This window comes from Phascolarctos cinereus, unplaced genomic scaffold, assembly GCF_003287225.1.
Source record: "Phascolarctos cinereus isolate Bilbo 61053 unplaced genomic scaffold, phaCin_HiC Scaffold_5;HRSCAF=322, whole genome shotgun sequence".
In the NCBI taxonomy this organism is placed as follows: domain Eukaryota; kingdom Metazoa; phylum Chordata; class Mammalia; order Diprotodontia; family Phascolarctidae; genus Phascolarctos; species Phascolarctos cinereus.
In genome coordinates, this window is record NW_027555958.1 from 239,236,147 (window position 1) to 239,263,912 (window position 27,766).

Below are 27,766 nucleotides of genomic sequence, written 5' to 3' on the forward strand. Positions count from 1 at the left end.
GAAAAGTGCTTATCTATTGGCAAACTAACTCATATGAGATGACTGCCAAGGGATCAGTGAATTTATTCCACAGAATCATGGAATTATTCAACTAAGAATAATTGAAAGATGGCAGAACTTCATGGTTTCCTTGCTACTATTATATGCCACTTCAACCTATCCTGCTAACAGGGATAATTGTGATTTGGCTGCCATGCTTTTGACAGTCAGGAGTGCCAACTTTTGAAAATCAGGAGACAGGAATCAGAGAATCAAAGAATTTGAGTTGGAAGGGAACTCTGCAGCCATCTAGTCCAACCTATGCAAGAAAGAAATTGCTACTATAACATCCCTACAAAGTAGATATCTAAAATCTTCTTGAAGAACAAATTAGAATGTGATAAATGAAAAAGTAAAATAAAATTGTTCCCACCTAAGAATAATTTGATTGCAACAATTATTAACTCTGATCTACAAAACTCATCAGAATCCTACAGAAGAAAATGGAACTTCTTCATGAAAAAGGAGAATAAGGATTAGCAAATGTTCTCAGAGCATAGTAAAGCAGATTACAAACTTGAAGAAATACTTTTGGAACAGCAAATCATTGAGTAATAGTAAAAACTGACAGCAAGTATATAATCACTGGTTTTGTCAAATAAAAGATAAACTGGTTTATCTCTAGTTGGAACCTAGGAAATGGTTAAGATCCAAGAAGACAATCGAATGACTCTTGATGGGCCACATCCACAGGAAATCTAACAAAAAAGTACCAAACAATGTGGCTGAGTCGTGAATGTTTGTTCACAGAACAGAGGAATTTATGAGGTTAATGCATGTTCACCAGAAATTATGAAAGCATTATGATTAAGGACCTCAGACTGACTAATGATGATTATAAAAGGAAATAAAAGCTGTGAGATCCTTAGAGCAAGGACTACATGTATTTTTTTCTTTTCTGTGTATGTCCAGCATTTACTACAGTAAACAGAAGCTTAATTAATGTCCACTTGACTTCATATTACTTCAGGTTGCAAGCATCTGCTGAATACTTACACATACATATCCTCTTGGTTGGAATTGTACATCAAAAGTCCTTTATTTGTCATAAACTAATAGACATGAAATCACAACTTTAGAACCACAGGCCTCATAAAAATCCCTAAAATCTAATCAAATGTGCTGTAAAAAAACATTATCATAAATAAAACTGTTATCAGGTTATTTTATATACCTGTATATAATACATTCTATATTAAATACAAAAGAATAGCAGGATAATAATTTTTCACAAGATAATTTCTATTTGAATCCCAACAAAAAGCTGAGAATGAGATAAGACATTAAAGCTGATATTTACATATCACTTTGGAATTTTGCAATGCATAACTATGTATAGATCTATATACACATATTACATGTCAATATACATTTAAGTGCCTCTTATGTACCAGACATCATGCTAAGCACTGGAGATTCTACACACACACACACACACACACACACACACACACACACTCTCTCTCTCTCTCTCTCATTCTTAATTATTATTCTCTCAACAATCCTGTGAGATAGGTACTACAGAAAGGCCAAGGTCACCCACTCCATCCCGGGCCACTGCCAGTTGTCTTGATCTTTGTCTTACCACTGGACTCCAATGACTCCGGAGGAAAGAGTGAAGTTGACAACTTTGTGTGACTCTGCCTCACTCAAATCCAATCCAAGCACAAGTTAAGACATCACCCTCATGATGTCATGGATCCTCTTCGAGAATGAAGGGTGAACAACAGCATCTCAATATGTTTCTATGCATTTAGCCATAGACACATGGATAAGGCTGTATCTCATTTATGACTAAATCAAGTCCTGTTGTTTAGTGAAACTGAAGTATTTATTGTAGCGATTCAGGAACAATAAGTGTCTTTAAAAATTCTCTCAAAGATATAAAATTTATTTATAATCTTTCCATGAAGGAAAATCTGATTGCTTGATACATAGCAAATTGTGCTATAACAGAACACACAATTAAAGAGCACAGTTGATTCTAACAATGGGCATAATAATGCTAATCAGACTATACTTTAGGTGTTAGCGCTCAAATTAATTTTAATAATAAATCAATAAGCATTTATTAAGCACCTACTGCATATGTCAAGAACTAAGAGTTGGGAATATAAAGACAAAGTAGGGGGCAGCTAGGTGGTGCAGTGAATGGAGCACCGGTCCTGGAGTCAGGAGCTGTCTAAATCTGGCCTCAGATACTTGATATTACTAGCTGTGTGACCCTGGGCAAGTAACTTAACCCCAATTGCCTTGCAAAAAAAAAAAAATACAGTGGTCCCATATTTCTGGACAATAAACTCTGCAGAGGGGAGTAACATGTAAGAAGAATGAAAAGGTAAGAAGAGGTCAGATGGTAAACAGCTTTAGATGTCAAAGAGAGTTTTCATTTGATCCCAGAGATCAAAGGGAACTATTAAAGTTTATCAAGTGTGTGGGGGAGGAGGGGGGTGGTGACATGTTCAGACCTGACCTTAAAGTAAATCACTTTGGTGTTTGTGTGGAACATAGACTGGGGTGGGGAGAGACTTGAGGTAGGGAGACCAATTAGCAAGCTATTTAAACAGTCCAGGCAAGAGATGATGAGGGCATGAACTAGGCAGTAGCTACACAGGTGAATAGAAGGAGAACAATACAAAAAAATGTTGAATCAGAGAGCATATAAGCCTAAGAATGTTTTAGGAAATAACTGCCACAAAATGTGTTGGCACAGAATCAAAATAAATCAGTGCATCAAAAGTACACCAGAGCTTACTGGTACATGCCAAAGAAAGACTGAGTGAAGAAACTGGGGCTGTTTTATTTAGCCAGGAGAAAAGTAAACTTTGTGGGCACATAGTAAAAGTCTTCAAGTATCCAAAGCATTAACATGCAGAAAAAGAATCAGACTGACTGTGTGGCCCTGGAAGGCAGAACCAGGAGCAACGTACTGGCTAAAGTTATAGAGACATAAATTTCAGCTTGATATAGGGAAAAATTATCTAATAATTAGAGCTACCAACAAGTAGAACAGGCTACCTCAGGAGATACTGAGCTTTCATTCACTGGAAGCCTTCAAGTAGAAGCTGGATGGAATTGTTAGAAATATTTAGCCCAGTAGGATATAAACTCCTGTAAGGCAGAAACCATGTCCTCTCTCTCTTTGAATTTCCAGTGTCTACCACATTGAAAAAAAGAAAGAAAGAAAGAAAAAGGTTAAAAACAGCAGCAACAACAACAAAATATTAAATGAAGGGATTCTTGCTTAAGATAACTACCGAGTTCCCTTCCAATTCTCAGACTTTGTGATTCTGTGGTAAATAACTTCTATTGAATACAATATCAGTACAATCAATATACAAAATGATACATACGTTGTCAGGCACAATCACTGTATCAGTCAGTTTTGCTTAACTGTTTGTATGGATGGTTGTGAGTGTGGAAGTTATTAGGGAATAACTGTGGTATTAAAAAAAAGGCATGGCCACTTAGGAACTAATATTATAATCTAGTTGTGAAACAATCTACATGTATCTCTCAAGTACAATCCCCTTCATTTTACAGAGGAGACAATGAAGACCTAGAGAAGTAAAAGGGCTTTGTCCAAGGTCACACAGGTTTACAGGACCAAAGACTCCAAGGGGGAAGGTACCTTAGAGGTAATGTAGCACAATACCTTCATTTTACAGATGATGGAACTGGGAGATAGGGAAGTCAAACAACTTGTCCAAGGTCACGTAAGTAATGAATGTCAGAGACAGGATGGGAATCCAAGCTCTCTGACTCTAGAACCAGGGCTCTTTCCATTGTACTTACACTGCCACTCCCTTGCAGGTAGTAAGTGACAAGAGCTGAGATTTAAACTCAAATCTTCACATTTAAATCTGGTGTTTTTTAAAATTTCACAAGAATTTATACATTGCTGCTTTAATGGAACAGTGAGTACTTCCACCAATAAAAATAGCAACCTCTCATCTTGTACAATTCTTGCCCATGTTTTCCCATAAATCCTTCTCAGAGTTATCTACTCAATATGCTAGAGGTCAGAGAAGTTCATGAAGTGGTTCAAAATCCAAAATAATCTTTATCTTGTGTAAATCTCCTCGCTTCCATCTGAACTGAAATGACTAAAACAATTCATCCTTTGGTGGCCAGGCTTCTGGTACTCGGCTAGGAGAGTCCTCCACAAACAAGCCTTTACCTGGAATCCTTCTAGTTTGATAAGAGGTTCCAGAACTGTGCCAATAGCATAGCCTTCAAGGCCAATGTTATTTCCAAGTCAAGACACTTGAGCAGGCCTTTAATGGAGGAACAATCTATATAGAAAAAAATACTCCGATGCTGACAGAGGAATAGAAATAAATGAGGAAACAGACATCTGTAAATGCAGTAGTTTTACACAGGCTAGTTTGATGAGTTACTGAATCAGACAACAGATCATGCTTGGTCATGACTTCAAAAGATTTCTAGCTTCTTCTTAGATCACCAAGATACTTCCCAATAATAAATTATTCTAACAGTCAATAATATACTTTGGCTAATTTTAGCTGAGCTACAAAAAAAAATTACATACAATACTATAGGTAATAATAATGATATTTTGGTAACTAAGTTCACAATCAATCAAGTAAAAAGCATAAATTATTCACCTATAAATATGGCACTGTATTAGGTACTGAAAATACAAAAATAAAAATGAAATCATCCCTGATCCCAAGGGGTTTAAGTTCTATTACAGAAGAAAAAGTAGAAACAAAGTATATGCCAAATAAATAGATGGTACCATGAGGGAGGAGAAAAGGCATTAGACCCTTGGTAGGGGAGGGAGAAATCAGGAACTGATTTCTCCAGTCACTCTGGAGGTGGTGTTTGAGTTGAGCTCTCTAAGAAGAAGGGGTAAAGAGGAGGTGTATTATAGGCATAGGCACAGAAATAGGAGGTACAATTCTGTGTATGAGAAATTGCAAGAAACCCACTTGGGCACTTACCATAGTCATAAGTGGTGTAATGTATTAAATTTCCAGAGTCATGGGAATGCTTTACCCTCTGACTTCCACCTCTTGGCTTCCCTCAAAACTCAGCTTCAAACACACTCTCTGCAAGGTCTTTTCTAGTCCCTCCCCCAGCCCACCCCCTACTTGGGCACTCCTTCAGAGATTACCTCACACTTGAAACCTGTACAGTCTACCAGCACCATGCCAGAAAACTGAACCACTTTCATCTGAATTGTCTTCATGAGATTCTTAAGACCACCCGGCAAGATAAGGTACTGGATACTGAGGTCCTCTCTTGAGCTGAACTGCTAAGCATTCAAACTCTATGGCAGAGAGTACAACTCTGATGGGTTGGTTACATAGCCCAGATTGCCAAACGTACATTTATCTAAAAGACTATTTTATGGAGACCTTGCACAAGGCAAGCACTCACATGGAAGACAGAAGAAGCAGTGCAAGGACTCTCTCAAGGTCTCTGAAGAACTGTAGTATCAATTGTGAGACATGGGAGACACTAGCATGGGTCTGTTCAGTGTGGCAAGCCCGCATCAAAGAAGGCACTATGCTCAATGAGTGAATCTATGAGTGAAGCAGAATCTCAGCAGCACAAAGGAAATATGAGACATGCAAATCTAGAGACATCTCCATCCCAAATGTCAAACAGACTATTTGTGCCTGACCTGTGGCAGAGTCTTCTAAGTTTGTATTGGACTGATCAGCCGCATAACACACTGTACCTTGACCCCAGCATCATGATGTCACAGGTCCTCTGAGTATGAAGGATAAACAACCATGCAGACAGCTGTTTGAATGTTGTCTCTCCCATTAGAATGTAAACTCCTTGAGGGCAGAGACTATGTTTTTACTGTTCTTTGTATCCCCAGCACTTAGCACGGTGCCTGGCACTGGGATTGAATAAGGCTGGAAAGGTAGGAGGCACCTGGTACTACATATAGACACTTTCGGTTGAGATGGATTATAATGGGATGAATAAGAACAAAAAAGCTCGCTTCTCACATATGTACTCTAGGAAAGATAAAACAAAAAAAGTGCCAGAATGAATAGTGCGTAAAACATAAAGAAACAATAGTGAGGAGCTACATCCAGCCTAGAATGGATCCTCAAGTCTACCAGTGCTAAAAAGAGAGCCTGGACAGAGGGCTGGTCGAGGCAAGCACAGTTCTGGGAGGCCTGCTAGCTGTAACAGCCTCCGAGTGCTTCAGTCAGGAAGCCCCAAGGCAGTGCCCACTCAGACACCAGAATACCAGAGCACTTGTGTCAACTCAAATAGAAACAGGGCTGCTACTCTATAAATAAGGAGCCCTGTGGACACATATTAGCTTAGTTTTGAAATGTAATGTTATCTTTGTTTTAATGTATTTTTATTTATTTTGTAAAATATTTTCCAGTTACATTATAATCTGGTTGGGCACACTGCAGGCACGTACCCTCCTGTTTGACACCTATAGATCAGAGCTCTCTATAAAGCCCCAGGGTAGTTAAGGACTCTTAGAGCAAAGTCTGAAAAGAAGCAAAGAGGACAGCAGTCAATCTGTATGGGGCTCTGAAAGTTTGCAGCAAGAAGGCATGAGCCAACCCTGATGACTTCAAAGAACTTTAAAGTGCTCTTGCCTGGAGGACATAAACAAGGCTAGAACTCACCAGCATTTTGTGAACAGCAGACAGCAGGGAAGGGAGGGCAGCAAAATCCAAGACAATGCGGGCCCACCATCCCATCCAAGAAGACTGCAAAAGCAACTAGAGTTTGGCGCTAACAAAAATCTCAGTTTAGGAACTGAGGCTAGAAATATGAATATACAAAAGAAAATACCGAAAATTAATTAATTTTATGGATCTAAGAACATCTAGGACATAGGCCTACAGGAAGAGCACAACTCCACAGTCACTATGGGTAGAAGCTTAAATACAGGTATAACTTGCCAACAAAGTCTATTAGAATTCCTGGAAGAGATGAAATAAGAAATTTTTAAAAATGTATTATAAACTAAATGAGAACTCTAGAGAAAGAGCTAGAAGGTGAATGAAAAGCTTAGTACAGGAGGTATAAAAGCTTATTCAGGTAACTGGTTTGCTAAATATCAGAGCAGACCAAACAGAGGTCAATGACTACAGGAGACAATAAGAAATATGAAAACAACAATGGCCTGGAAAAAGTCAAGGAGATATAATGTAAGAATCACTGGACTACTTAAAAAGTATCTGAGTTCTGATCAGGAGCCAAGGAAAAGTCACAGTGAATAATTTTTCTAGCCTAGGGTAGCTTAGAAAGATAGAGATTTCCATGGACACTGGGGTGCGAGCTGGCCAAGAACACAGTGGGAAACCAGTGGCAGTGGTGGAGGGTGGGTGGGGAGCATTCCAGCACCCAGGGATAAAAAGGAAGCTGGGTCAGAGCACAAGGGCACGAAGAAATCCCAAGTGACCTTTGAGCTAGTGCTGGCAGCAGGCGTCATCTGGCAACTCTCTCACCCATTACCCAGTTCCAGATCGCAGACCTGGGGCAGAGGAGAGTAATCTTGAGCAAGTGTACGGCCTACCTGAATACTGAGAACAGAACAAGTTCCAGAAAAGTAGCTTATGTGGCTTTGAGCCCAGGAACAGGCAATTCAGTTCTAACCTTTAGCCCAGTACACAAACCTATAATGGAATTACCAGAGCAGGAGACCAAGACCACAGGGGAGCCAGCAGTTCAATCACTCAGAAATGAAGAGTGACAGAGTCCAGCAGTCTACTGAATCTCAACTACACAAACCAGAGGCCCCAAACCTGGGTCAGGAACTTGGAGAGCTCAGATCAGAAGGGCAACGAATGAATAAGCCTCTCCCTAGATCACACCACTTTGGGAGCACTGAAAATTTGCAGGCCCCAAGATTAAGCTGTGAAAACAGCAGAAGGACATCAAAAGGACAGATCAGGCTAGTTCCCCCAAAAGTGAGCAGAGCCCAACACTAACATAAAGTTCAAAATCAAGAAGTAGGCTTGAAGAATGAACAAACAAAAGAAGAACCCAATCATAAAGAACTACTATGATGACAGGGAAGCTTGTGACATGAACAGAAGAAAACACCTACAAGCAAAGCCTCAAAGAAAAATACATATTGGATAGAAGCTCAACAAGAATTCCTAGAAGAGTTAACGAGAGAGATTTTTAAAAGAGAAAAAATAAGGTTAAAAAAAATGAGAGGCAGAGGAAAAAGTGGGAAAAGAAACAACAGTTATGAAAGAGTTATGAAAAGACAATTAATGGCTTTGAGAGGTACAAAAACCTTACTGAAAAAAATAACTCCTTAAAAATGATAATTGGGGGCAGCTAGGTGGTGCACTGAAGAGAACAGCAGCCCTTAAGTCAGGAGGACCTGAGTTCAAATCTGGCCTCAGACACTTGATACTTACTAGCTGTGAGACCCTGGCAAGTCACTTAACCCCACTGCCTAGCAAAAAATAAATAAATAAAAATAAAAATTAGAATTGGCCAAATGGAAGTTAATGACTCCATAAGACATTAAGAAATAATTTTTCAAAAAGTAAAAAGATTAAAAAAAAATTGAGGAAAATATGAAATATCTCATAGGAAAAATAAATGACCTGGAAAATAGATGAAGGAGAATCACTGGACTATCTAGAAGCCATTAAAAAAAAATAACTTATACCTCATATTTTAAGAAATTACATAGGAAAATTGCCCAGATCTCTTAGAACCAAAAGACAAAGTCGAATATGAAACAATCTATGAGTCACCTCCTAGAATAAACCCGAAAATGAAAACTCTTAGGAATATTATAGCCAAAAACCAGAACTCCCAGGTTAAGGAGAAAATACTACAGCCAAAAAGAAAGAATTTAAATACTGAAGAACTACAGTCAGGATTACATAAGATTTAGCAGCTATTACTATAAAGAAATGGAGAGTTTGGAATAAGATATTCCAAAGGTAAAGGATCTAGGACTACAACCAAAAATACTACACACTGCAAAACTGAGTATAATTCTACAGGGGGGAAAATGGATATTTAATGAAATAGAGAACTTTCAAATAATCTTTTTGAAAAGACAAGAGCTGAACAGAAAATCTGACATTCAGACACAGGACTCAAGAGAAGTAAAAAAAGCAAACATGAGAGAGAAAGCATAAAGGACTAAACAAGGTTAAAACATTTACATTCTTATATGGAGAGATGATATATGTAACTCCTCAGCACCTTATCATGACCAGGGGTTTTAGAGGGAGCCTAATTAGACAGAGGGACTGGGTGTGATTCTATTATGTTTGGATGATCTCTGAAGAGGAATAGAATGGGGAGGAGGGGAAGGAGAAGAACGGGGAAAATTATCTCCCACAAATGGAACATGTAAGGAACAGTATATAATGGAAGGGCAGAGGAGGGGAGTACTTGATCCTCACTCACATCTGGATTTGTTCAAGGAGGAAAGAAAATACATACACTCACATTTAGGTACAGAATCTTACCCAAACTAGAAGGAGGAGGGAAAGACAGTAGGAAAAAGAGTAAGGGTAGATTAAGGGAGGCAGTAGTCAAAAGGAAAACAGATTCTGAAAGGGACAGGGTAGAAAAGAGAAGGATAAGTGTAAAAAAATATGATGGAGGGAAATACACAGTTAGCAATCATAACTGTGAATGTGAATGGGACTAATTCATCCATAAAATGGAAGAGGACAGCAGAATAGATTAGAAATCAGAATCATATCATATATTGTTTACAAGAAATACCTGAAACAGAAAGATGCCTAGAGTTAAAATAAGGAGCTAGAGTAGAATATATTGTGTTTCAGCTGAAATAAAAAAGGAAAAGGTAGCAATCATGATTTCAAAGAAAAGAGCAAAAACAGACCTAATTAAAAGAGAAAAACAGGGAAATTACATTTTGCTAAAAACGTACCATAGACAATGAACTAATATCAATCCTGAACATATATGCCCCAAACAGAATAGCATCTCAATTCTCAAAGAAAAAGTTACATGAACTGTAGGAGGAAATAGTAAAACTGTAACAGTGGGGTGAACCTCAGTTTAATCCTCTCAGATCTAGATAAATCTAAGTATAAAATAAAGAAAGAAGTTAAGGCAAGGAATAGAATTTTAGAGAAGTTAAATATGATAGAACCATGTAGAATATTGAATAGGAAGAGAAAGGAATATATATACCTATTTCAAATGTGCATGGCACCTTCAAAAAAACTGACCAAGCTTTACAAACAAACACAAAAAAGCAGGGAAAAATTAAATGCATCTTTTCTGATCATAATGCAATAAAATTACATTCCATAAAGGGCCTTTAAAGTATAGATTAAAAATAAGTTAGAAACTAACCAACTTAATCCTAAAAAATGGGTGAGTAAAAGAAAAAAATCATAGAAATAATAATTTCATTAAAGATAATGACAACAATGAGACAACGTACCAAAATTTGTGGGGATACAACCAAAGCAGTACTTCAGGGAAAATTTACATCCCTAAATGCTTACATCAACAAAACCAAGGCACAAAGTCATATGTAATGGAGAAAGGCTAGAGAGACTTTTCCAGTAATAACAGGAGTAAAGTATGGCTATCCATTACCATAGCGTGGTACTAGATATGCTTGCTATAGGAATAAGACAAGAGAAAGAAATTAAGGGAATAAAAAACAGGCAAAGAGAGAACAAAACTATCCATGTGGCAGAAAATATGATATTCTATTTAAAGAACACTAAAAGTTTAACTAAAAATTGCAACAACTTGAGCAAACTGTAAAATAGAAAAAAAAATTCACACAAATCATTAGTTTTTCTGTACACCACCAACAAAACACAGTAAGAAAAGAAAGAATAAGAAATTTCACTCAAAATAAATACAGAATGTGAAAAACATTCAGGACCCACATATACAGAGACCATATGAATACAATTACAAAACACTATTTATAGAAATAGATCTAAATAATTGGAGTACTACCAATTACTCTTTCGTAGACCACGTCAATGGAATAAAAATGATGATGTTGAGGAGCAGCTAGGTGGCTCAGTGGATACAGCACCGGCCCTGGAGTCAGGAGGACCTGAGTTCGAATCCCGCTTCAGACCAGACACTTGATACTTGCTAGCAGTGGGACTCTGGGCAAGTCACTTAACCCCAATTGTCTCACCCTCTAAAAAACTGGTGATGTTAATTAAATGTATTAAACAATGTTAGACCGACAAGCAAATACTTTAAAGAGCTAGAAAAAAAAACAAAATTCATCAGGAAGAACAAAGGTCAAGAATCTTAAGGAGAAAAATGAAAGATGGTGAGAAGGAATGGAGACTACCAGTACTAAAATAATAGTAATCATAAAAACAATTTAGCACTGGCTAAAAAATAAAAAAGTAAATAAGTTGAACAGATTAGGTTCACAACACAAAGAAGCAAATACACATAGCTTCTGAAGGGAACACAATGCTTGATAAACCTCAAGTCCTCCAACTACTGAGGTAAGATCTACTTTTCCACAAAAATTAGGAAAAATGAAAAGCAATCTTGGCAGACATTAGGTATAAATCAACATTCATGCCACATACAAAGATAGCTCCAAACAGAAAAATGACTTAGCTGTAAAAGATCCTACCATAAGCAAATTAAAGGAGCAGGAAATAATTTTTGTAACTATGGACTGGAGAGGGATTCATAGCAAACAAGGACTATGGATGTGAGAAGGATTCATAGTAAATGACAGAATGGACTGAAGAGAATAAAATGGACAATTGTGATTACGTAAAATTAAAAATTATGCATAAACAAAATAAATACAGTGAATGTTGGAATGCTCCAAATCACTACAAGTTAAAACAATTCTGAGGTTCAACCTCACAATTATCAGACTGGCAAAGATGACGTTAAAAAAAAAGAAAAAGATAATTGTTGGAGGGGCGGTGGAAAGACGGCATGTTAATGCACTGTGTGTGGAGGTATGAATTGGTTCAACCATTCTGTAAAGCAATTTAGAACCAAGCCCCCAAAGTCATTAAGCTGTCCATTCCTTCTGACAGAGTAATATACTACTACACCTGTATCCCAAAGAGATAAAGAGGGAAAAAACCAACATGTACGAAAATGTTCATAGCAACATCATTTGTTGTAGCAAAGACCTGGAAACAAAGGGAGCATCCTTCAATCAGGGAAGGCTGAATAAATTATTGTACATATATATGAATGCAATGGAATATATTGCGCCATAAGAAATTACAAAAGGGATGGTTTCGGGGAAATCTGGGAAGATTTATATGAACTGATGCAGATGAAACATGAAAAATCAGGAGAAATATTTATCCAATAACAAAAACATTGTAAAAAAAAGTCACCTATGAAAGATTCAAGAAATTTCAGCAACGAAATGACCAATCATGATTCCAGGGCACTGATTAATAAATAATGCTATATACCTCCTGAAAGAGAGATGATGGTCTCAAAGTGAAGAATAAGATAGAGGCTTTCAGATATGACCATTGTGTGGATCTGTTCTGCTTGATTATGTGTGTTTGTTATAAGGGGCTTTTGTTTTTTCTTTTAAAAAAAAAGGAGGGGAATTTAGGGAAGAGAAGGAGGCTAACAATTATATTATCAAAAAAAAAGAAGAAAAGTGGGTCACTGAAGCATTTTTTTAAATGTACTTAAATAGAAGGTAGTTCAGAAGGAAACAAATGAGTGAGACAACTTTGAAAGTAATATTACATTTATTATCTACTTGAAAAGTTTTAAAAGATTCATGGTTTCACATGTAATCTTCAGATAATTATCTGTTCTACTTTTTATTTGGAAATGTTCATTTTATTTGTTGGTGTCAAGTTCAGAATTTTTAAAAAAATGTTTTTAAAACTTTGAATGTTTAAAGTAATAGAAGGGGAACTAACATAGTTAATGCCTTACAGAGACAGCTTGAGTCTTGAGGAGTACAATATCAAATATAGCCCTAATGGTGATGAAAGTTATGCTAATTAACCACAATGTTTTTGTGAATATTATCCCACTTCTTTATGGAATTGGTTCTAGCCACATTGACGAAATAAGTAAAGCCATGCAAGACAAAAAAATATACAGAGGAATTTTGTATTTGTTCCTACATGTGGTACAGAGACATTAGAATTTACTGACCTGAAAAGTGACATGGTCAGACACGCTTTAGAAATATCACTTTGGCAGCTGTGTGGAAGATGGACTGGAGAGGGAAGAGACTTAAGGCTGGGAGACTGATCAATTATCCACACATCATCCACAAAGAGAATCGAGGGTGCCTCCCCATTTATGGAGAAGATACTTTCATTTGAAGTTTGCACAGGGACTACTTCAAGACAATGGCAAACATATCTGTCAAGAGCCTGTCTTACTGTATGCCTCATTTAATATTGATAAGAGGACCACTGAATAAAATCACCTCTGTAATTTGTACCGGTAAGTTGTTTTTAGTTGTGTCTGACTCTTCACTATCCCTTTTGGGGTTTTCTTGGCAAAGTTACTGGAGTGGTTTACCATTTCCTTCTCCCCTCATTTTTACACATGAAGAACTGAGACAAACAGGGTTAAGTGATTTGCCCAGGATCACACTGCTAATAAGTGGCTGACGCTGAATTTGAACTCAGATCTTCTTGACTCCAGGCCCAGCAATCTATCTACTATGCCATCTAGCTGCCCATTTGTTAGTAAATTTTGTTATGATCTTAACATATATGCATGGAAGATACTTTGTTGGAAGAGAGCCTTAAATAATGAATTTTGCTTTGCTAAATCAAATAAAGAATAAGCCAGCAGGATCTAGTACAGGGTTCCCCATATTTTTCAGTAAAGTAAATGAATGTGTAGATGTGCTCAATTGGAGACAACTGATTGCAAAAGACCGTCAAGATAACGACCCAATAATCCACCCAAGAAACACCAAGTGGATGGGCAACCAATGAGTGTATATCAGTATATTTAAGGTGGACAGGCCCTGTTGATGGACAATGAGCAGGAATCAGAATTAAATAGGAGGAAAACGGGAAGGGCCTCATTTGGGAAACTGCATAGTGCTTACATTAATATTAAACGGTTTCCTGCCACTAAGCTCACCTTTTAGCACTAGTATTCTCCCGATGATGCTACACAGTTCCAATTTATGGAACACCACAATCCTAAAAGAATCAAAATGACAGTTACCTCAAAGGAAAACGGAAAAGTGCCTGCTGGTTTTCAACTGGCTATAGTACATCATCAACAATGACTCATATGCAGAATAAAGGACTGGAGAAAGAAGATGGGCTGGTCATGTATCAAGAGGAGAATCTAATACACAGGCTGAGTATTGCACTGGTATGCATGAAATACTGACTTGGTTAAGGCCTCACATGCTTTGGGTAGAGTCATGATAGAGAAGATTTATGGAAAAACATGAACAAGAACCATTCAGGATAAGAAGGCATGGCTGGGTTCATACTGATGAGATCACAAATGCAATGAAGTAACTGTAAGTTAATACAAAGGGTAAGGGGTCAACTTACTGTAATGATGCTGTTCAAATTACTGAAGACCAGTGGAAGGAGAAACCCATAACTATCTAAGTTTCCTGCAACTGACAAGAATGAACCACAAAGCAATGAATGAAAAGTTAAATAAGATACTCAATTTTCTTGGGGAGAAAACATTTTAAATTTATATTAATGCAGATAATGAAATAAGGCCAACAAATGGTCTTCAGTCCTGGCTTTGAAATATTAATTTGGAATTTTTAAATTTTTAAATTAGGTCTAATATAGATCTAGATGCAATGGCAACACAGTGTTAATAGCAAACATCATGAGCACCTAAAAGTTACATTATAAATTTCATCCTGAGAAAGGAGGGTAATTAGCATAAATAATTTATATTACTCACAGAGTGCAAAACTGCTTTTATTTCTAAATCAAGTCTTATTGCAACCTATATAAACTGGTAATAAAAACTGTCATATTTTTACATCACTGTTTGAGAAAACAGTATTTGAAACACCTGACAAATTGAAAACTCAAGTGTTAAAACAAAAAGAGCTTCATGATACATATCTACATAATTTAGTCAAAATTAGCAAAGTTAAAACAGGGGATTAAAGGACCCAGAGAAGGTTTGAAAACTATTTCCATGACTTTTGTGAGCAGGGTGAAGTGAGCAGAATCAGGACAACTTCTATGATAACAACATTGTAAAGATAAACAACTTCGAAAGACTTAACTATAATTAATGCAATGACCAACCATGATTCCAAAGAAGGAGGTAATGGATCAAGATGCAGATTGAGACACATATTTTTTGGATGCGAACAATACAGTAATTTGTTTTGCTCGATTATGCACATTTGTTACAAAGGTTTTGTTTTCCTTTTTTTCTTTTAAATTGGGGGAAAGGATGGGAGAGAAAATTAATTGAAACTGATGGAAATTCAACTGTTAGGAAGTATCCCTCATCCCTTTTATGCAGCCCTAAGTGGCTGCCTGCCTTAAATAACCTGGTACCAACTTTGGAGATTACATACAGTGTGTCCCAAAAGTCTTGGGGCAATTTCAAGCATAATAACACTTAAAATTGTATCTAATCTTTGGTTTAAGCAAGATATTTGGTGAACAGTAAGGCAATTCAGTACAGAGAGAATGGGGTGGACAATATATGGTTACAGTTACTAGCAGACCAAACATAAAAGGAGAGTAAGAGATGACAAATGTGGGTTGATAAATGGACTAACACAAAACTAAAATGCTATCCCAGGGGTGGGGAACCTGAAGCTTCGAGGCCACATGTGGCCTTCCAGGTCCTTACGGGCGGCCTTCTGACTGAGTCCAAGTTTTACAAAACAAATCCTTTCATTAAGGAGATGTGCTCTGTGAAGTTTGGATTCAGTCAAAGGGCCGCACTTGAGGACCCCGAGGGCCACATGAGGCCTTGAGGCCACAGGTTCCCCACCCCATACTATCCAAAAACTAATTATTACAAGATGTGCTGGGTTAGAACCATCACACACCAAGAAATGTTGCCTAACAGGCCAATCTGCTGTTGGAGAAAACTAAGGAGTAGAATTAATTTAATCTAGTAGAAACATCACAGAAAACAAAACAAAAAATAAAAATAAGCATGTAGCTTGAGTGATTAAGCTGGAACACAAAGGAAAGCTAGTCATCTAAGCAACAAACATTTCCAGATCCACTCACCAGATATCCATCTCACAGAACTGGAGATCAATGTTCTAGCAATAACTCAGAAAGTACTTTCTAGACACTTGTTGAATAACCATGAGAAAAAGATGGTAACATTATAAGGAATTTATTACCTATTCATCTGAGATAATCTCTTAATTCAATAGGCCTTTATTAAGCAACCACTATATGCCAAATACTATGCTAGGAGTTGGGAATATGAAGAAAAAAACAAATGATCCCTACCATCAAGGAGCTTACATTCTACTGGGGGAAAAACATGTACACAGGAAAAGTAATGTAAAATAAATATGAAATAAATGGGGAAAAGGGCTGACTCTCTGGATAGGAGAGGAGGGAGGGATCTATTTGGAAATTAAGGTGATGTAAAAACAAAAGATATTAATAAAATCATATCAATTTGGCAACTACACGGAGGATGGATTCAAAAGGGAAAACCTGAGAGACCAATTAGGAGGCTACTACTGCCATCGCCTAGTTAAGAGGTGAGGAGAGGCTGAATTAGGGTGACAGCTGTGAATGGAGACAAAGAAGAGGCTTCATGCGGGAGATGGTATTTGAGTTGAGCCTTGAAGGAAGTCAAAGATTCTAAGAGGCGGAGGTCAGGAGTGCATTCCAGGCATGAGTAGCAATTTTTCAAAGGCATGGACACGGGAAATGGAATGTTGTATATGAGGAACAGTGTATAACTAAGAGTAATGCGTAATGAACATGGAAAGGTAGGCTGAGTCAGGCAAGGAAGGACTTTTAAACGCCAAAAAGAGATTCTGTATTTTATCCCAGAAGCCAGGAATCACAACAGCTTCTTGAGCAGGAAAATGAAATGGTCCAGACTGTGCTTTAGGAATATCAATGTAATAATAACCACCTTTGACCCTGAGGAAGAGATGAGAAGACACATCTTTCTTCCTTCTTTGAAGATTACAGGTGTAGAAATCGTATATATTGTCACATTTGGTTGATGGTCTGGCTGGTTTGCAGAACTGCTTTTTTCTCTCATTTATTCTTTCATACAAGGACTGGCTCTCTGGATAGGAGGAGAGGAGGGAGGGATATATTTGGAAATTAAGGTGATGTAAAACCAAAATATATTAATACTTTCTTTTTAAAAACAATGTCAATTTGGCAACTGCAAGGAGGATAGATTGGAGCGGGTCCAATTAGGAGGCTATTGCCATAGCCTAGGAAGAGGTGAGGAGAGCCTGAATTAGGATGATAGCTGAGAATGGAAAGGGACTGGATGTAAGAGGCTGTGAAGGGAGGACGGACAAGACCTTGGCAAATGACTGTGTGTGCAGGGTGATGAAGAGAGAAAAATAGAGGATGATGCTGAGGTTGAAAAGACTTATTAGAAAAATGGTGTCATACTCAACAAAAATTGGGAAGTCAGGAAGAAGGGAGGAGTTAGGGAAAAACACAATGAGCTCAGTTTTGAACATGTTGAGCTTGAGATAAAACATCCAGTCTGACACATCCAAAAGGCAATCAAAGATGCAGGACTGGAGTTGTAAGGGAGAGGCTGAGGCTGGCTATAAAGATCTGGGAATCATCTGAAATATAAGTATAGCAATGATGATGAATAGTTTTATATAGCGTTTTTCCTTCTAAGTAGTTAATGCATTTTTACATACATGAACTACCCATCAAAACACAACCGTGAGGCAATGTTGTAAAACTCAAATAGAAAACGGAGCCACCAAACCTTAAATAAGGATCCCTGCTGGCTGAATATTGACTTAAAAAAAACACATATTAACATTATCTATGCTTTATTATATTTTTATTTATTTTGTTCAGTATTTCCCAATTACTTTTTTTTTTTGCTTTCTGGTGAGGCAATCAGGGTTAAGTGACTTGCCCAGGGTCACACAGCTAGTAAGTGACAAGCGTCTAAGGCCACATTCAAACTCAGGAAGTCCCTGACTCCACAGCTGGAGCTCTATCCACTGCGCCACCTAGCTGTCCCCTCCCAATTACATTTTAGTCTGGTTCTGGTGCATGGGCTGTGTGTTTGACATCTCTGTGAAGGACAAGAGTATTATTTTTCCAGTTTTCAAGATGGAGAAATTGAGGAACAGAGGATAAGCAGTCTGCCCAGCATTTCTCAGTGGCTGAAATGGATTAGAATTCAGGTCTTTCCTATCTTTTCACTTATCTTTCCACAAAAAGATTCATTCTTTACAACAGATTCCTAAACTTAGCAATTATGAAGAGGTTAGAAAGACCTAGGGAAGAAAGACCTAGAGAGCGCAGGGAGGAAACCAAGACTTCAGATTGAACCTCAGTTAAGACAGCCTCTAGGGTACCTGTGTGGCTATTTCAGTCCTTAGTCCTCAAGTATCTGGTCATCCTCAATAATGAAGTCAAATGACAGGACAGTTCAGAGTTTGAACACACATACACTTAAAGTTACTATTTGTTTGGGATTCAACCAGACATTAAGGTCTCTGGTTTTATCTCATTCACGTTTTAGAAGAGAGATAATTTCCAGTTGATTTCTACGTCCACTGCATGCTCATGTCTAAGAAGAGGGCACTGATAAGCAAGAGGCCATGAAGACATGCCACACCTCTGGCCATATTTTGTTTTGCCTGAACTTTGAAGAGATGTAAGAAAAAAGATGGAAATTAGATTCAGGAACTTTCCTAGCAAAGAAGGTTAGCCAGTTCCATATCATCAGCCTTCCAATGAAAACAAAACAAATGTAAAAAACTCCAAATCTCAGACAGGAGTTAATCTTTTACTCAGGAAGACAGCTCATCTGACTTAAACTAGTAAAGAAGTTAGGCTGAGAAATGTCCAAAGTCAGTTCAACAAGGTGAGGAAGGCCATGAGAAGTACATATAGGAAAAAGGCAAATGTCTTACTTACTTTTTTGTGAGCCGAGGATCCAGTGGAGGATGCTGAGCTCCATACACGGGCTGGATACTGAAAGGAAAAAAAAAAGGAAGGAAAAAAATCATCAATATATCCAACTGGTTAATAGTCTTCAAGAAGATGATGGAGTAGGTCAGAAAATTCCCAAGCTTTCCAGATTCCCTCCACAAACAAGACAGAATAAATAAACAATAACTGAGGTAGGGCAGTGGTCCTCCTGCAACACCTGGAAAAGACCTAAGGAAAGACTCCAGGGAGGGAGGTTCTGCCCACGTGAAAAGCAAATACCTCCAGGCTTTCTCTGCCCAAATAACAAACAGCAAGCCCTGGGGACAGCTGGCTGGAGAGGTAGCCTCAGGCACAGGAATTCTCACCTCATGGGCAACATGGGAGGTCAGATATCTGAGCCAGGAAAGACTGAAAGACCCTCTGCTGCCCAGGGATGCCATGCAAAACAAACCCAGGATCTATATGAACAAAACCATAAAAAACTTGGTACAAAAATAAAATCAGATTTAAATAAATGGAGAAATATTAATTGTTCATGGGTAGGCAGGACCAATATAATAAGAATGACAATTTTACCAAAATTTAGCTATATATTCAATGCGATCCCAATTAAATTACCAAAAATTATTTTACAAAGCTAGCAAAAATAAGAAAATTCATTTGGAAGAACAAAAGACCAAGAATATCTGAGGAACTAATGGAAAAAAATGTAAAGGAAAGAGGTTTAGCAATACCAGATCTTAAACTACACTATAAGGCAGTAATTGTCCAAAGTATCTGGTACTTGCTAAGAAATAGAAAGGTAGATCAGTGGAACAGAATAGACAATCTACAGCAGCAAACGAATATAGTAAACTAGTGTTTGACAAGTATAAAGACTTAAGTTTTGGGGATAAGAAGACAGTATTTGGTAAAAATTGTTGGGAAAACTGGGAAAGTCTCTTAAAGATACCATGTAACAAGATAAGGTCAAAATGGATACATGACCTAGATATAAAGGGAGATATAACAAGAAAATTTGAAGAATGGGAACATATTACCTATCAGACTCAGGGATAGGTGAACAATTTATGAACAAACAAGAGATAGAGAGTATTGTAAGACGTAAAATGGATAATTTTGATTACATTAAATTAAAAATGTTTCGTACAAATAAAACAAATGTAGCCAAGATCAGAAGAAAGGCAGAAAACTGGGGGTGGGGGGGAAGGAATTTAAAGACGGTTACTCAGATAGAGGTCTCATATCTCAAATATATAAAGAACTCTGTCAAATCTGTAAGAATGTGAGTCATTCCCTAATTGATAAATGGTCAAAGGATATGAACTGGCAGTTTTCCAATGAAGAAATCAAAATAATTTACAGTCATATGAAAAAAATGCACTAAATCATTGCTGATCTGAGAAATGCAAAAATGCGGCCTTGAGATATCATTTCACACCTATCAGACTGGATAAAATGATAGAAGAGGAAACTGACAAATGTTGAAAGGGATGTGGAAAAATTGGGACCTTAATTCATTACTGGTGATCTATGAGCTAATCCAACTATTTTGGAGAGAGATTTGGAATTATGCCCAAAGAGTTATTAAACTGACTATAGCCTTTGACCCAGCAATAGCACTATTAGGTCTGTTTTCTAAGATGATGAGGGAAAATGGAAAAGAACCTACATGTTCTAAAATATTCATAGCAGCTCCCTTTGTGGCAGCAAAGAACTGGAAATTGCAGGAATTCCCGTCAATCAAAGAATGGCTAAACAAGTTGTGCTATATGTTCATGATGGAATATGACTCTGCTATAAGAAATGCTGAGCTAAGTGATTTTAGAAAAGCATGGAGAGACCTCCACAAAATAATGAAGAGCGAAATGAGCAGAACAAGAGAACATTTTATGCAGTAATAGCAGTGTTGTTTTAAGAACAACTTTGAGCAACCAAGTCATTCTATTATAAATACCCAAATTAACTGCAAAGATCCAATGAAGGAATATGCTATTTGAATTCAGAAAAAGAACAGGCATACACACATATGTATACGTGTATGTATGTATATATACATATGTACACATGTGTATATGTATATGTACATTACACACACACATTTGTGACTAACTGTAGCCATCTCAAAGTGTGGGGGGAAGGGAAAAAAAAGAAAGTCACATGATGACTTTGTTGTATATTTGAAAGGAATAGCAAGTTGTACATAATGGATCTGCAATTCCAGGTGCTATCCTCTGTTTTTCTAACTCACTTTGTTATAGAAAGGCTTGTTTTATTTCTTAAGTTCAGAATAAAATAAATAATTAAAAAAAAAAACACGATTATTAACCAGTAAAAAAAAAGTCATCTGCCTCCAGACAGGCCTGTACTCAAATCATAACAGTGTACCAACATCCTAATTTCTCCACATAAAATGTTCAGTGTTTCACAAACCTTACAGTCACAAAGTTGGTACACAGTGGTATGGAGAGAGTGCTGGATCTAGAGTCAGAAAGATGTTGGTTCAGATTTCACTTTAGACACTTACTAGCTGTGTGACCCTGGGCAAGTCACTTTACCTCTGTCTGCCTCACTTTCCTCATCTGTAAAAAGAAGGGATCAATGATAGATGATCTGTAAGGTCCCTTTAAGCTCTACATCTACCCTAAGAGGAGAATGAGTGATTGGTAGATGGTGGAGCATGGGACTAGAAATAAAAAAGTCATTTTCCTCAATGGAAAAGTGTAAATAGTAGGATTCCCCTTACCCTCAAGGATCAGAGGTAGTGATGGTACTATTTAACACTTTCATAAATGCACCTGAAGAGGAAATACCCAGGAAAATCTCTAAATTCCAGAAAACACTAAAGTCTTCTTAATAGTAAAACATAAAGCCAACTGCAGGAAAATGTAAAATTTCATCAAGTTGCTATAGGTATAGGATATACCATGAAAGAACTGAGATGCCAGAAATCTAGTCAACACCTAAGGTAATTCTACTTGCCTCCGATTCTTCATCTTTCATTGGTTCTTCCTCCTGGGGACCCGCATGAATTGAATTTCCCTAAAGGTTCTATCCCTGGCTGCCTTCTCTTCACTCTCTCCATGTTCTCCTTCAGCAAGTCATCCGCTTCTGTGGTTTCAACTATCATCTCTTCCTAGACAATTCCCAATCTTTATTCTAGCCCTATCCTCTCTTCTGAGCTACAGAGCATAAACCAAACTACACGTAATTTAGCCTTTCATGGATGTTCCATTAACACCCCAAACTTAAGACATTCAAAACTGAACTTAGCTATCTGGTCACATGTTCAAAACTTCTCTTATTCTTGACTCTTCCCCCACCTTCACTCTTATATCCAATCAGTTATAGTACTGTATTATACTAATATACTACAATAAATCTCAAGCCTGTCCTCTAATTTCTCATCATAGTTAGGCCTCCTTGACGGTTTACCAACACCTACCTGAACAACTATATAACCTCCTTAGCTTCCTGTCACCAGTCTTTCTCCCCTAGAAACCATCCTTCATAACAATTCCAAACTTATCTTCTTGCTTGGCATTCAAAGCCCTGCTCTCTTCCATCTGGCAGGACCCTACCTTTCAGGCAACCAAACAGGAAAATTTGTCTTCATCTATATCTAGTCTATACCTGCCTACTTCCTCCTGCCTTTGCTACTGTTGTTTACCTATACCAGAAATGTCCCTATCAAATAGTTCACATTTGTACTGGCTTTAAGGCTTGTAAAGCACTTCATATAATTATCCCATCTGATATGACCTCCTTAAATTCCTATTCATTCTTTAAAGCCACTACTAGGAGGTGAGAATCACCTCCTTAAATTCCTACTCATCCATTCAAATACCACTTCTTTCCAGAAAAATTTTATCTCATAAACAGATAATTATTTTTCCCTATCACAAAGCCATTCTCTGCCATTTCTCTGATGCCCTAGACATGCACTATTCTGTATGAGTTAGAAGTGTATAAATATATCCTCTACACTTAGCACAGTGACTTGCATATAGCAGGCATGTAATAAATGTGTTGAATAAATTCCCCTACCAGACTGAAAGTTCCATGACAGCAGTGGCCTTCTCCTCTAAACTTCTATCTTTTTAACTGAATTGAATGGAATCATACTGTGTCTACAAAATAAGTCTGGCCTTTGTTAAGACCTAATCATTCCTATCTAGCAAATCCAGATTCAGAAATAGTGGAAATAAGGCTTCCCTAAGTACCTAATTTAGGTACTTTCTTCAGTCCTCCTGGATCCCAACACAGCAATGAAAATTGCTTGATTAACAGTCATCATTTCTGTGTAAGAAGAAGGAAGGGTTCCACTCCTGGCAGGAATGAAAATCAGGATGTGATGACTGAGCCTGAGGCTCAGGCTTTTCCCCTACAGTTCTAGATCCCTTCCACATCTTCTTACAGGGAGAATCACTGAAGAATGACCCTAAAGCAACAGCAAGTGCTGGTAGGAATGGGATCATGAGATGAGAGATCTGGAGATGGAAGCAACCTTAGTGGTCATTTCACAGAGGGGAAACTGAGTAAAAGAAGCCGGAGGCTGGGGTAATAGCAATGGGGAGTAGGGATAGTCACAAAAGAGACGGAAAGACAATACATTACTACAATCAATATAACCAAGAATTCCCATACTTCTAACTTCAACACTCAAAAAGAGAAGCATTAATTTTTACTTACGAGAATGCTCAGGGTAACTGTCATAGAGCCCCAGAAGAATGCAATCCGTTGTCACCACCAGGAATAGGAAAGTTTGATCAGAATAATGTATAGACATAGAATTTCAGCTCTGGATGGGCAGTCGGTCAGGATCTATCCAAATATTTTACAGATGTGGAAAAGGGAGGCCTAGAGAGGGAATATATTTGTCCAAAGTCTCCTTCCTAGATCGCCTGATATGTGATGGTGATGCCTGATGTAATGCTTTTTCCACCTTACCATGTATTATAGTAATACTTCATGTTTAAGGTTTACAAAGCATTTTTTTTACAAGTATGCCAGGTATATATTGTCAGTATCATCAAATGTATTTTATAGATTAGGAAACTGAGGCAGGGAGAGGCTGAATGGCTTCTCCAAGGTCAAATAGACACAGCTTGCAATTCTGTTATCACCAATTAATATCTAACCACCTATAATTCTCCTGAGCAGAATTTATTTTCCCTGAGGCTCAGATGGGGACTAGACAATTCCTGGTTAGCATTCTCTCATTTCGGTTTCAGAAACAAGATAGAGAACAAAGTTTAGTTCACAAATCAACCCATCCAATAAAAATAAGAAAGTACCACCTTCCTGAGCATCAAACTAAGTCTCAATGATACATTATTAAACCAAAGGGTCCTATAAAGAACTTATAGGAGAAATTTTTTAAAAAATTCTTTAATGATTTATGGTGAGGAGTGATCATATTTGAGGAAGTACTTTATTAAATAAGATACCCATTTTTTTTTATCACAAAGTTTTCTGGATCCACTATCAAAGGAACTAAAAGCAATCAGTCACTGCTTTATTTTCTCCATCTCAGCTTAAAGAATGTAAATTAATTTTACTTCTAAGTTGTTAAACACATGTACAAAGCAGTTTTCTCAGTTCTGCACAAAACAGAAGAAAGTTTTTCTTTAGTGTGATTGAAAGAGGTTCTATGATCAAGAAGCTGTTAAAAATGTGTATCCACATTAAAGCATCACTTAATATCCTCGGTTATTTCTAAAATACTGTCCTCAGCCCAGAAATAAATCCAGATCTAAATCTATTTAAGAAAAAAGAACAAAGTGCTAACAAAAATCACCAATTACCTAATATACCAAATGCATAATGGATCAAGGATTAACAGGAAGTTCATCTATAACCAGCAGGGGTAAAGGCCTAGTTATAAGGTTCATTTGTTGGGGGAAGCCCAAAGGGCACAATAAACTCTTCTATCTTTCTTCACTGAAGCACAGGGTTTCAAAAGGTACACCTTCCCCTTAATTGTTTTACAGGACAACATTAGAAACACTTAAAATAGAAGTAGAGGCACATCTTGTACACATCACTTTTTAAACTTAGATTCCCCATAGATCCCAGTTACTCATGTCATTTCCCAGGCTTTCAGGGCATGGCAATATAAAATGATCTCATCATGGAAAACCCCGAGTACAGCATTTAATAGAGGTGGAGACCCCAGTGAACCAGGAAGGAAAATGGAACAGTTGAGAGGAAATGGGCTATTAAAACCTCCCAAATATGAATTCAAAATAATATAATTAACATAAAAGTTGTATTTGAAGCTATTTACACTGTCCCCCTCTCCCCCTTCCATGTGGGTCTTAATTGGATACTGAATAAAATATAATAACTATACAACTTTCTCTAACCTTCATTTCTTTCACTTTTTCTCTTAAGTCATAGTCATCACATTTGGGGAGGGGGAGGTGGGGGGAGAGAAAAAAACAAGCAAAAGAAACTAATAAGCAGAACAAAAAGAGGCAGAAACACTGGAAATGGCAGTTTATCTGGCACCAATACAGCTGGCCCTGTCTGCAATTGCCTTGTGTTCATTCAAGAAGTACAAACTTCTTAAGATATCTCTGAGGAGGTATATGATCCTTCTTTCATCCTGCAAATCACATGTAAGGGAACGGATTTGCTGATGCCAAGGCATATTTATGATGCAACAAACATCAAAAAAGCAGACACATTAGCTAAATACATGAAGTATTTGGGGAGAATTCTATATACCTGCATGAGGACAGAATCATAGGAGAGTATCTATGGATGATAGCTATTAGAAACTTTGAGTGAGATAGAGATGAGGAAGGGGGAAGGGGGAGAGGAGAGTGAGGAGAGGGAGAGAGGGAAAGTGAGAGAAGGAAGGAATTAGATAAATCCTCTAGACAAACCTACATTCTTAAGATCACCTTATAATACTCCTAATGAGAAATAAATATAAGGTTAGACAAATGTCTTCACTTTCTCTATCCTCTGTTTCAAGACCCAGGACAGGCACACACAGGCTGGGAGACCCTGAGAGAGTCACTTAACATCTCAGTGTCCCAAGAAACTCTAAAACTTCTAAGTCGCATGAGCAAAGGCAGTTTCCTTAGTAGGAATTTCCCACATGTATGAAATTACGGGTCCAAAAAAAAAAGTGATCCATCAGGGACCCCTATCTCCTAAGAACCCCTAGGTTCACTTTCCACAATAGGGGTGGTCAAGAGAAGAGCTGGGGGAGAAAGTACCTGGCACTTAGTGAGGAGGCAATTAACAAATGCCTGCAGATTGCCTGATAAAAGGAGATGGCCTTGCATTCAGAGAGCTCAAGAGGGGCCCATGCTCACTCAACCTTCCACATGTGCAACCCTGAGGCTTGGAAGGAGGCATCTTATTTCAGGTGGGAAACAAGTTCTCCACCTTGGTGAGAGCCCTTCCAACACAACTACGCCCCCTGTCGTACTCTCACACCATCTACTCAAGAAAACAGCGTGTGCAGTAGGAGTGCAGAAGGCAATGGGCAGCAGTCACAAATCCTAGGGGTTCATCTGGGCTTATTCCTTTCCAGGCTGTGTGACACCGGGGAAGTGGCTGCCCTTCTCGGTGCCTCAGTTTCTGCATCTTTAAGTGAGGGCTGGCAGCTCCTGCATCCCTCTACCCCCATGGGGCTGTCTTGAGGAAGGAGCTGTGTAGACAGACCTCCAAGTACCGCCGAAAGGAGGGTGACCACCAGCACGCCTCCCCTGCTCCCCGGGGTTTCCTGTATGCACCTCCCAGGCGCGGGCAGCCCCCATCGCGCGGCGGCCCCGAACCCCCGCCGGGGCCCTCTTCCCTAGAAGCGGCGCACACAAGCGGGGCTGGGGCTCGGATGGATCCCGGCCCCGGCCCGACTCCCACACGTCCCAGACTGCCTCCCTCGCTAGCTCGCTCACCTCCCCGGCAGCTTGGCGCTCCTCTTCCAAAACTGCTTGCTGTTGTCTCCGGCCATGGCTTGGGCCCAGGGAGCGGGCTGTAGGCGGGGCCGGGGGAGGGGGGAGCCGGAGAGACGCCCCCAAGACCCCGCCACCCGAGGGCCAAGCAAGGCCGCTTCCCTCCTGCTGCCACTGCCGCCGCCGCCACCGGTCACCCGCTCCCACCTCCTGGGGGCGCCATCTTGGATGTAGGCGCCCCCCCCGCCTCCTCACCACGCCGCTCCGCTGCCATTGGTCGGCGGCGGGGGCCGTCGCCGCGCAGGCCAATGAGGAGCGTGCGTCATGTGGGCCGCCGAAGTCGAGATTTACGTCAGGAGTCGGGCATACATACAGGTGGGCAGCGGGGGCGGAGTCCTAGAGGATGGGGGCGGGACTTAGGAGCGCCAATCACTGAGAAGAATTGGAATAGGTAAAGAAGCGTACACCTTTGTGAGAGGCAGAAGACACTTTTTTGTTGAGTCGGGGCTCTTAGGACCCCAATTGACTTTGTCCTTTTTTTTTTTCCTCTTCTCTCTTTTCCTTTTCCGTTTCTTTTTTCTTTTTTTTTGTGGGGGGGGAGTGGGGTGGGGCAAGAAAGGGCCGGTAGGAAAAGAACTCTCGTTCTAAAAATTAGGAACTCCAAAAGACTCGTGATGAAAAAATACTATCCACTTCCAGAGAAAGAACTTATGAACTCAATGCAAATTGAAGTAGAATTTTCTTGGT

At 38.6% G+C, this 27,766-nt stretch overlaps 1 protein-coding gene across 2 annotated transcripts in view; it reads right to left on the bottom strand.

Moving 5' to 3' along the window:
- The window catches only part of TBC1D22B (TBC1 domain family member 22B), a 116,697-nt gene extending 89,437 nt beyond the window's left edge, over window positions 1–27,260 (bottom strand). Inside the window, exons 1-2 of one of the 2 annotated variants that reach the window (XM_020999496.2) lie at window positions 27,023–27,260; window positions 19,092–19,148 (exon numbers count right to left, since the gene is read on the bottom strand). In XM_020999496.2, coding sequence (XP_020855155.1) covers window positions 19,092–19,148; window positions 27,023–27,078 — 113 coding nt within the window. In that variant the 5' untranslated portion in view covers window positions 27,079–27,260. Of the gene's footprint in view, window positions 1–5,445; window positions 5,577–19,091; window positions 19,149–27,022 lie in introns of those variants that run through there. The other variant, XM_078155394.1, reaches the window with a different exon arrangement.
- Between the last annotated feature and the right edge of the window lie 506 nt (window positions 27,261–27,766).